Raw genomic sequence first — 11,302 nt, 5'->3', positions numbered from 1 at the left:
TTTGAAGTCAGGGATGTTTCTTTTTTCAAGGTTTGTCCTTCATTTGCTTCAGAGCAGGTTTGTGACGGTGGTTATCTCCCGACCAGATGACAGCAAAAAAACAGCCTTTATCTGATTAAAATGCATTAAAAACCTCCTGCTGTCAGTCAGTTTCATTCGGATTTATGGAACACCCCCAGAACACTCACAACTATTTCAATACAAGAACATTTACACTGGAAAGCCGTACTGAAAATGAGCCACCCCATTTGAATTCAAAGAGAGTGAATCAGCCGCAAACAGAGCAGCTGGAAGGCAAACACGTCCTTCAGTGACACAACACGTCATCTCTGCCGCCGCGTCCTCCAGTGGAGCTCCGACCCCCCCAGCCTTCAGGACGAGGGCGACCTCTGATCTGCAAAACACAGCAGCATTCAGGCAAACACACAAACTCATCGCGCTGCGTTCAAACCCACCAGAAGAAGCCTGTTTGCTGCACATTTGTTTAACAAATCACTTTGGGGGGTGGGGGGTGGGGGGGGGGGGGTTGCTTTTGCATGGCAGACCTGTTGCTGTGATGAAGGAAAATGAGGTGAAAACAAAGCAGAGACAACACCGACTATTTATGTAACAAAGCATGTGTGGAAGGGTCCCACCTCCCAAACAAAACCTGGTTTTTCCCAAAAGCAGGTCATGGATCAGAAGCAGCGGCTTCCAGACCGGCTCTGGACGGTCACGCCGCTGTCACGGACCAACCTCGTCTTCTCGGGTTTCTTCCCGGCTGTCCACTCTCACGGCGTTCAAATCTCCTGGATTCTCGGGGTCTAAATTTAGGAGCAGAAAGTCAGCGGGGGCTGCAGGCAAACACAGCTACACTCTTAAAAAATCCTCTGGACTCTGAGGCTGTCGTGGACCGACCCGTTCCTCACACAGGAGATGGACTTGTTCCTGAACCAGGAGGAGTGACGTGACTCTGCAGACCCTTCGGAGAAGCTGCAGCTCCCAAGCCGCTCCAGCAGAAACCATGAACCAGCTTCCAGTCTTCGTCGTCTTCAGCCTTCTGGGTGAGTTCGGAACCCGTTTGCCTGCTGACAGCAGGATTTATTGAGCTTGAGGAGGAAGGACTGAGTTTAAATGTCTGAAGTCCAAACTCAGCCCCAGAACAAGCTGAGGATGCTTCATCTGTAGATGCTGCTCTCATCTTCAGACAAAGGTCTGCCCTCTCTGCTTCCTAAGTACAAACGTGAAGGTTGCTGGTTGAGAACCTTCAGAGGAGGCTCTGGGGGTTTTGGTAAACCTGCTGAGAGAACAGGAAGGCCACAGACCCTGAGGAACACCACAGTTCAAGCGTTCGCTGATCATCTTGTGTTTCGACTGGAGACACTTGCAGAAATGCTTCTGAAAGTCTGTTCCTCCCCATGGGGAGGGAGACGGAGCAGCCTTCATGGTAGCTGTAGGAGACATTTGGTGGTTGACTCTCTCCTAGGAACTGGCAGGAGCTCGGGAATCTGTAGTTAGTTTTAATCATCTTTGGGATGCACCAAAGGTGAAAGTTCTGTGGTGAAACCCTTGTCTGTCTCCGAGAACTGGACTGAGTGACGTCATCCACAGAAAACATTTCACTTCCAGCTCCAACCAAATGAAGTCAATTCAGTCGCCATTTTTCCAGAATACGGACGCCACCATGTTGGAGCCAGACAAAGCCGGTAAGCAGTGATTGGTCCAATGTTTCTATGGCAACCACTCTTACCAATCAGGAGTGAGCTTGTTGGAAGGCCACACTCCTACCACTTCAAAGCGGGCTGCACCAAATTCATCAAACACTTTGAACGTTGGACGTGGGGGCCCGCAGGCTCCGCCTACTTTCTTTGAGGCATCTGATTGGCCACTTTATAACTTAAACTACAGAAGAAATTTCATGAAAAGAAAAAGAGGATTATCAAGAAGATGTTAAAAAAGGGATCAGACCCAGAACGGTTCTTCTGACCAACAGCTGTTTATTTCTCTATTGTGGTCTGGGATTTTGGCTTCTTCGAATCACTTCCTGTTTGGAACGCCAGGGAGGTCTGTCCAGTTCTCAAATACAGTCAATGGGTGGGACGGAGAACCCCAGTGCCCCCCAGGGAAATGCTGATGGTCCATTTATTTGTGCTCTTGTGGTCAAATCCAGGATAAACTCTGGAGGATGCAGGTTTTCACCAGAACCTTCTGTTAGCGTGTTGTCCTGCTCTCCTCTTCCTCCTGTTCCCCCCACCACCCGCCCATTTTCCACTGCAGTGTCTGAGTGCTACGGCGGCTGTGCCGAGGTGGACTCTGAGACTGAAGCTGTGGCCGGGGGAGGATTCCTGCTGGGCTGCATCTCCTGTAAGACACGGGAGGAGGTTCCCGCTCGGGCCACGGTGGACTGGCACTTCAAGCCAGCCGGAGAGGAGAAGTTCAGGCATGTGAGTCCAGCCGTCCTGAAACCTCACCCATTCTGGATCATGAGGGTCATTTCCTGCAGCTGAGGCTTCTGTGAGGAAACAGATCACCACGCCGTTGTCTCCTTCTCCCAGATTTTCCACTATGACCATCCCAACGCCACCGTCTTTCATCCGGACTTCCATGACCGCCTAGAGTGGCATGGGACGCTCAACCCCGATGTGCAGACCGGCGCCGTTTACCTTCAGAACGTCACCTTCAATGACACGGGGACCTACCGCTGCACCTTCCGCCGCACGCTTTTGCTGTCCCTGTCTCACCAGCTGGTCATCGTGGAGAAAGAGGTGGAGCTCACAGTAGTGGCTGAAGGTGAGGCTGGCTGCTGCAGTTTTTCAGCCTCAGGTTTTGTTTCTATCTCCTTCTACAGAGGTGTGTTCCCACAAATGCTTCTGCCTGGCAAATCTACGTCACACAGAGAACTGCTCCACAGCCAGGCAGACTGAACTGTTCATTTTGAACAAAAAGGCCGCTCCAGCTCTGCTTTACCAAATCACAGAAGTGGGCAAAAGTCCGACACATAAAGAATCAACGTAAAATATGAACCGTGCGTGATTTTTGCTCTGTTTATATGCAATTCACTTGTGATTTGTACTCCAATTACAGAATTTTAATGTGATATGTGCGGCTTATAAAAAAGGTCATACATACTTTCCAGTCACAGTTCCAATCACCCATTAACACACACATTTACACACTGATGTGTTTTTTTCATTGAAAAAACAATCGTCCCACCGCTGGCTCTGGTTGTTTCAGCGAGTCCGGAGCTGGTCGCTGTGGTCTCTGAGATTATGATGTATGTGCTGATCGTGGGGCTGCAGCTGTGGCTCATCGCCGTTCTGATCTACTGCTACAAGAAGATCTGGGACGAGCACGAGAGGCACGAGGCCAGGAAGGCCCTGAGAGCTCAGGCCGAGTAAGTCACTTCGTTTACCGGGTTTATGTTTCACAGATTCAGGATTCAAGTTTTCTGTTTCCAGACTGTTGCAGGAAAAGGAAAACGGTGGAGGAGACCAGACGGAGAAACTCGACAGGAAGGCGTCTTTGGAGTGATGATGGCTTCAACACAGAAGTCCACAGAAACATGTTCTTTTAATAGTATTCTTTGTTTTTCTTTTTTTCATAAGAGAAGTTCAGTGCAGGAAATGTACTTCCTCTCAGGAAATGCAAAATGTAAATAAAAATTTTGATGCTTATATAAAGTGTCTTTTAATGTGAGGAGCTCAAAGACTCAACAGATTCTGTCGGGAACGTCTGGCTGTCACCATCATCAGAAGGGTCTTCAACTCCAACAACCGTGAGAGTTTAAACCAGGTACCGAGGGAACCTGCAGGCATCGAGTCCAAATAGACCATGTTTTCTACCTGTGTTGTCAATGCAGTGGATAAAAGCCGTGGTCATGTTGGAGCGCCATAAACCTTGCGGTGGAAGTTAAGAACGCTATCAAGCAAAAGAAGGAGTCCTGTAAAGCCTGGATGGCCTGATGGGTATTTGCAGTCCAAGCCCAGGCAGTTGCAGAGTCAAAAACTCAGGTCTGGGAGGAATTCAAGATAGCCATGGAGAGGGACTATCGGTCCGCCTCAAAGAAATTCTGGCAAACTATTTGGTGCTTGGGAAGGGAGATGATGTTTACTCTGTCTACGGTGCTGGTGGTGAGCTGTTGACATGAGGACGTTGTGGGGAGGTGGAAGGAACACTTTGAATCCTCTAAATCTTGCCTTGAGCTCTTCAACTCTCTGGCTGCTGTGACGCTGTTTTAGACGACATTCCTTTACAGCATCTCATGGCGGTTGGGATGGTGGTCCCTCTTTTCAAGCAAAGGACCCAGAAGGTCCAACTTTGGTGGGATAACACGCCCCAGCATCTCTGAGGGAGTCCATGTCAAAATACTTGAGAGAAAAATTTGTCAGCAGGAACAGTGGCTAGGCTCCACACCTTACTCAGACTGAGGGATCTTGAGAATTTATACATCTAATCCAGGTGGGGAAAATGTTTGGTCCTGTCTCTCGTGGTGTTCGGTGGGTCGTTGTCTGAGAATATGCAGTCAAGAGCCCCCTACAAAAGCTAATCTGGTCTTTGGACAACCACAGCAAGATTTTGGTTCTTCTTGCTGGTAGTAAGTCAAACTGGACTCTGGCTTCATGGCTGGTTCTGTTCATGATCTTTACGGACAGAAATTCTTGGTTCAACCAAGGGTTCTGCTCTGGAAACCACAAGATTTAATCTCTGTTCTTTGCAGATGATGTCGTGTTGCCTTAATCAAACCAGGACCTTCAGAGTGGACTGAGGCTGCTTAAGGTCCAGGGTTGAGCCACTGGAATGAGAATGAACCCCTCCAAGTTCAGAAACGAGTCTTCCTTTAGAGTTTAAGGACCACCGATGCACTCTTCCTGCAACGTTTGCAGACTTTTACAAATAGGATCTATTACGTTGTAATGATGTTTTCTATACAGTTACTATACTTACAGTTACTAATTTTTCATATTGATATCATTATTAATTACCGCGAAGGGGGGTCTAAGGGCAGGGATGCCAGTATAGCTTAGTCAGTTTGTTAGTTCATTTTAGTATTTTCCTATTGAACTCTTTGTATTCGTGATCCTTTTGATTTCATGTTTTACTTCGAAGCCCATCGAGACGACTGTTGTTGTGATTTTGGGCTATACAAATAAAATTGAATTGAATTAATGATGAAAACTTCACATCAACTCACATATTGCTAAAGAAAAAATATTTTTAGATTTTAGTTTATTGTTCTGTGTAAATGAACAAAAATGTACTGAAGTATTTTTTGTGTTTAGTAGTTTTTTGTTTCTGAAGTGTAGCTTATACAGGTTGAACAACACGGATCTGTTGGTTCTTGTTACAGAACACACCTATGATTGACATAAAACAGACAAGCTGGTCCAGTAAACATGTTTGGCTTTGACAAGAATGTTTCAGAACATGACTAAAAACCAAACTGTACCATGACAGGCATGCAGGTGTGTGGTTGTGTGTCGGTTACACAAGAGTTCCTGTTCACTTCATCAGAACTTTGTCCGCCTCCACGCCGGCGTGGTCCTGCTTTTGTTTCTGTTCCTAAATCAACTGGAAAGTCTTCATTTCCTGAGGTTCAATCTGGTTTTATCAATGAAAATCATAATTTAAACTATGATAATTTTCTCATTTATGTCTTGACAACTTTACTCTTTGCGGAAAAATAAGGGATTAAACAGGTTTGGAAAATGGATGGCTGAATTCAGATGATGTAATTCTTCATCCAGCTCTGCAGAAACTGATTTACCTCTAAAAATTGATTCACTGTCAACCTAGATTCTAAATAAAACATGGAAGTTGTTGTGAAATAAATTTTTCCTATTGCACTTGAAGGCACCGTCTTTTCTTATTCCTCCTCCCCCATGAGAAGCAATCAGAGCAGACCTGAGGAACGTGGAAGAACGTCTGTGCCGTGAAAAATGTCGGCCAAAAAAGCTCTGAAGAAATGTCTGCAGAGTCTCTCCAGCGATGAATTTAATGCTTTCATCAGTGAGCTGCTGGACAGAGAAGGAGAACCGCGTGTTTACAAAAACCAGGTGGAGGGAAAGGGCGTCATTGAAGTCACTAATGTGATGGTGAACGTGTTCTCTGAGAGGAACGTCCTGAGTGTGGCTGTGGAGGTTCTCAGAGAGGCGAATCTGGGCGGCTTTGCAGACCAGCTGGGTAAGAGTTTCTGTCCTTTAGGGTGGTGTGGATTCAGTTTCAACCTGGATTCTGATTTAGTTTAACTTTACACATCCAAACTATGCAAAGAAGATTTTTTCTTCAACTTCTTAATCATTGTTTGTTGAATTTCTCTTAACTTCCTGTTCATCTCATCTCAAACTGCTGGAAGTTTGTTAAGAAAAGAGACCGTCATCTTTTCTGCTGTCACAGTTCTGGTTTACCATCTGCTTCAATGCTGTTAAAAATGTTCTTCTGTGTGTTACAGCTGCATCTGCACCTGTATCAGCACCTGTACCAGCACCTGTTGCATCAGGTAAAAGGGCTACATGGCGAGCAGCAGAAGATTCTGTTTGTTGATGTGGATCCAGGAAAAACACGAGAAGCTTTGAGAGTTTCTGTTTGTGCTCAGCTTTCTCTTTATGAGTCACTACATTCAGAAAAAAACAGAATAGAAGTTAACAAGCTGCTGAAGTCTTCAGGTATCATTGGTGCTGTGTTAAACCATGACAAAGGCCGGCCTCAAAGGTCAGCAACTCTGACCAAAGTTTGTGTTGATGATTCAATTCCCAACATGCTGATTGTTCCACGATGTTCTAGCTACTCCAGAAGCGGCTTCTAGAGTAGCCAGAACAGATTCAGGAATCTTTGGTTTGTCTGGACAATGAGTAAACTCCTGTGACGGTCGACCAAACAGGAAGTGCCTCTCATCTCCTTCCTGTAATCCTCCACACTTGATCTTTTTTTTTTTCAAGTCAAAGTGAAACCTCTGACGCTGGTAACTGGTTTAGCTTTAGAGGGATTCAGTCGCCCTCTAGCGGCAGCAGGAAGTCAAAGTTTGCTCATCATGAGGTTCAGATAGAAACTCTCAGCAGCTCTGGAACGTCGCTTTGACTGTTAAATGTCTTTATGTGTTGAGTCATGAAAGACACTTATTGATAATCCTACTTTTTTATGTTTAGACCTGATTTTATAATCTGTTTTTTTCTCATCATAGGTCCAGCCCCATCAAACCCCGCCCCCTGTAAGTGTTTCACGTTTTCTGTGTCAGTCAGAGACAGTCAGCTGTAGAAATCAGTCATTACCGTCTGCCCCATTGATCTGACTGCTGGATTAGTGGGATCCTGTTTCCCAGTCTAACCGTGTTTTTTTTCTTGTTTGACCAATAGCACCAGGTGGATCTCTTTCAGGTGAGTCACGGCATGTTTTTGGTGTGAATCTGACATTAATGTAGTTTGGCCGACAGTCATCACTTTGATGAAAGACAGCAAAGAAACCTTAACCCGTTTCCCCTCCTGCTGCCCTGCACACCTAGGGGCTAACGGTCCTTTCAGGATGGGCATTTGTAAAGAACGGCTGTTGTAGGACCAGAACCAGTCCAGTTGGTTTGACAATGTTGTCCTTTTGGACCGAGGTTATTCTAGACCAGGGGTCCCCAAATCCAGGCCTAAAGGGCCGGTTCTCCTGCTGGTTTCTCAGAAATCCTGTCTCAACTGCTGCTGGTTACCTGGATCAGGTGTGTTTAGCCAATAAGGATCTTCAATGGCAGCTTGGTTGGAAAACATGTAGGACATCGGCCCTCAAGGCCTGGATTTGAGGACCCCTGTTCTAGACCCTGCAAGACCAGAGAAAGCGTCTGCAGCACACTTCCGCGCTGGTGCTGTACTGCAACAGCGTCGCAATGCCGCAATGCATAACAGTGTCGACACGCTGCACACGTTTGGAGCCGCTTCAGTTTTATTCTTTCTGAAAGACTAAAAAGAAACCACCGTCCAGCCGACACGCAACCACACCCTAATTAGCCACGCCCATAACAGTGAAATGTCAGACGAAGAAGAAGTTCTGCTTACTGGACGAGTGCAGAAGAAGTCAGATATTTCTCTGTTCTCTTGGAGCAGGAAGCAGCTCTGACAGTCAGCTTTGTTCTTCCTGTAAACAGACGAGGGGGGGGGGCTGCAAACCTTTGACTTTTCCTATAGATTTGGTCAATAGACTTTCAATTTAACAGTTTTGTTTTCTTTTTTGTTTCTTAAATGTCTTTTCTTTCCTCAGCAAAAGAGTTTGTGGAAAAATATAAGATGGAGTTGATCAAAAGACTGACCGACACTGATCCTCTGTTTGATCTACTCCTCCATCACAAAGTTCTCAGTGGTCATTCCTATTCTGAATTCAAAGCTCTGCCTACCGACAGAGGGAGGATGAGTAAACTGCTGATGGGGCCGTATCTGAAGAGCAAAGCCACCTGTGAGATCTTCTACAACTTCCTGAAGGAGGAGCAGCCGTTTCTCATCGATGAGCTTTTGGAAAACTGAACTCCATGTTTTCAGGAGAGTTAAGGAACAAATCTTCATCTGAACAGTTCTTGTGAGACCTGCTCTGAAAGTCAAAAGGAAAAAAAACCTACAAGAGTTTTTAAAGCTAAAGCAATCATCTCGCCACAAATGCTGTTTGTTTTTATCAATGTCACGTTTCCACAGTTTGACTGACAGCTTTTCTGTCTTCGTTTAATTCTTTGAAGTTTAAATTTCACAATAAAATCTCAGTTTCATCTATCTTGAGAACCCAGTGGATCTTTTGGGTCACAGATCTGCTGGAGCCTATCCTTTCTATTGTAAAATGAAAAACAAAAAAGTGTTTTAGAAAAAACTAAATGATATTAGTAAAACAGAGTTCTAAAGATGAACTTTGCGTTTTTTTGTTGTGAGGTTTGACTGAATCTCAAACCTCAGTACAGTTTCCTTTCAGGTCATGGACTGGTGGACTGGCTCTACACCCTCTTCAGGGGGCTGGAGGGTTGATGGGGGTTTGTTCATTCAGTCCATTTGGGCTTTATGGATTTGGAGAAAGCGTTAAGCTTTGGGGAGAAATTAAACTAAGTGTGTGTAATTCTTTTGTGTGTAACTGTGGACTTGTAATTGTGTATTCACATGTACACTCACGTATCAAAACTTACAAATACAATTAACGAAATTACAGCTGCTTAAACCAAACTACAAATTCAAAACGGCTCCAACACACAAATCTTTAATTAGTATCTACGCAACAATCGGCTGACGCACAAAACCACATTTACGCACAGATCAGAGGGTTGTGATTCTCCAGGTCTGTGCGTTGACGATGTGTTTGAGTGCAGGTAAAATGCTGGGTCATCAGAGCTTTTTATCAGCAACTTTGAACCCAGGTTTTGAATAACATCTAGAAAAAACGTTTATTTTTTTCCACTTTCTTAACCCTAGAGCACCATCGCCGGATTATTTTCACCCGAGCAAAATTATTGACGTGAATTTCAACATGTGGCGTTTTCAGGAGTCTGCGTCTTCATCAGGAAGGCTCACGAGTCCCAGGCACAGGGGGACTAGAGACCAAGTTTCCACATCACTTTAATATTTTTTAGGATTTTTTTCTATAATTTTTGAGTTTGTTTTTAGGAAATTGCTTTGTTTTACTTTTTTTATTTTGCTACACATATCACAGTCGCAAATAAAGAAAACCACTAATTTATCACTTGTTGTCATGTTTCGATGTATTTTTTATGATAAGTACTTTTGGTTGGGTGTATTTTATTGGGTGTTCAAGGGTTAAACAGATACGCCCTGATAAGTGAGAGAAAAATAATCTAAATAAGTGTTTTTAAAACACTTTTAAGTTTTTCAGAATTCATCCCTCCCTCTCAGCAACGCCACCGCCACCGACAGCAGCGCCACTGCCAAACTCTTACCTGAGTGCTGGTCCCCAATCGCGGTGATAGAAGGCGCTCAATAAAGACCTCCTTGCTGGAGGCGCCGTTTAGGAAAATGGAAAAAACTACGCTTTTCCTAGATATTATTCACAAGACGCACCTGCGCTCTTCTTTAGATGCACCTGCGCTCCCCTTAAGACGCACCTGCACTCACCTTAAGACGCACCTGCACTCCCCTTAAGACGCACCTGCGCTCCCCTTAAGACACACCTGCGCTCCCCTTTAGACGCACCTGCACTCCCCTTAAGACGCACCTGCACTCCACTTAAGACGCACCTGATCTCCCCACAAGACGCACCTGCACTCCCCTTAAGACGCACCTGCACTCCCCAGAAGATGCACCTGCGCTCCCCTTAAGACGCACCTGCTTTCCCCTTAAGACGCAACCGGCGCTCCCCTTAAGACGCACCTGCGCTCCCCTTAAGACGCACCTGCGCTCCCCTTTGGACGCACCTGCACTCCCCTTAAGACGCACCTGCACTCCACTTAAGACGCACCTGATCTCCCCACAAGACGCACCTGCACTCCCCTTAAGACGCACCTGCACTCCCCAGAAGATGCACCTGCGCTCCGCTTAAGACGCAACTGCCCTCCCCTTAAGACGCACCTGAACTCCCCTTAAGATGCATCTGAGCTCCCCTTAAGACGCACCTGCGCTCCCCTTAAGACACACCTGAGCTCCCCTTAAGACGCACATGCGCTCCCCTTAAGACGCACCTGAGCTCCCCTTAAGACGCACCTGCGCTCCCCTTAAGACGCACCTGCACTCCCCTTAAGACGCACTGCACTCCCCTTAAGACGCACCTGCACTCCCCAGAAGATGCACCTACGCTCCCCTTAAGACACACCTGAACTCCCCTTAAGACGCACCTGAACTCCCCTTAAGACGCACCTGCGCTCCCCTTAAGACGCACCTGCGCTCCCATTAAGACGCACCTGCGCTCCCATTAAGACGCACGTGCGCTCCCCTTAAGACGCACCTGCGCTCCCCTTAAGACGCACCTGCGCTCCCCTTTAGACGCACCTGCACTCCCCTTAAGACGCACCTGCACTCCACTTAAGACGCACCTGATCTCCCCACAAGACGCACCTGCACTCCCCTTAAGACGCACCTGCACTCCCCAGAAGATGCACCTGCGCTCCCCTTAAGACGCACCTGCTTTCCCCTTAAGACGCAACCGGCGCTCCCCTTAAGACGCACCTGCGCTCCCCTTTAGACGCACCTGCACTCCCCTTAAGACGCACCTGCACTCCACTTAAGACGCACCTGATCTCCCCACAAGACGCACCTGCACTCCCCTTAAGACGCACCTGCACTCCCCAGAAGATGCACCTGCGCTCCGCTTAAGACGCAACTGCCCTCCCCTTAAGACGCACCTGAACTCCCCTTAAGACGCACCTGCG

General features: G+C 46.6%; 2 protein-coding genes across 2 annotated transcripts; both read left to right on the top strand.

Moving 5' to 3' along the window:
* Positions 1-886: 886 nt before the first annotated feature.
* On the top strand, positions 887-3,659 carry LOC101161830 (sodium channel subunit beta-1). The gene is made up of 5 exons (XM_004078415.4): positions 887-1,043; positions 2,257-2,423; positions 2,535-2,769; positions 3,214-3,373; positions 3,438-3,659. Exons 1-5 carry the CDS (start codon positions 1,004-1,006, stop codon positions 3,508-3,510), a joined length of 675 nt encoding a protein of 224 aa, XP_004078463.1. The 5' UTR covers positions 887-1,003; the 3' UTR covers positions 3,511-3,659.
* Positions 3,660-5,146: 1,487 nt separating this feature from the next.
* Positions 5,147-9,663, top strand: LOC101161579 (apoptosis-associated speck-like protein containing a CARD). Its single transcript, XM_004078414.4, has 5 exons — positions 5,147-6,159; positions 6,428-6,475; positions 7,157-7,183; positions 7,329-7,349; positions 8,212-9,663. The coding sequence occupies exons 1-5, from the start codon at positions 5,916-5,918 to the stop codon at positions 8,469-8,471; spliced, it is 600 nt and encodes a 199-aa protein (XP_004078462.1). The 5' UTR covers positions 5,147-5,915; the 3' UTR covers positions 8,472-9,663.
* The last annotated feature ends 1,639 nt before the right edge of the window (positions 9,664-11,302 follow it).

This window comes from Oryzias latipes, chromosome 16 (assembly GCF_002234675.1).
Source record: "Oryzias latipes chromosome 16, ASM223467v1".
Classification (NCBI taxonomy): Eukaryota; Metazoa; Chordata; class Actinopteri; order Beloniformes; family Adrianichthyidae; genus Oryzias; species Oryzias latipes.
This window is presented reverse-complemented; position numbering and strand designations above follow the sequence as displayed.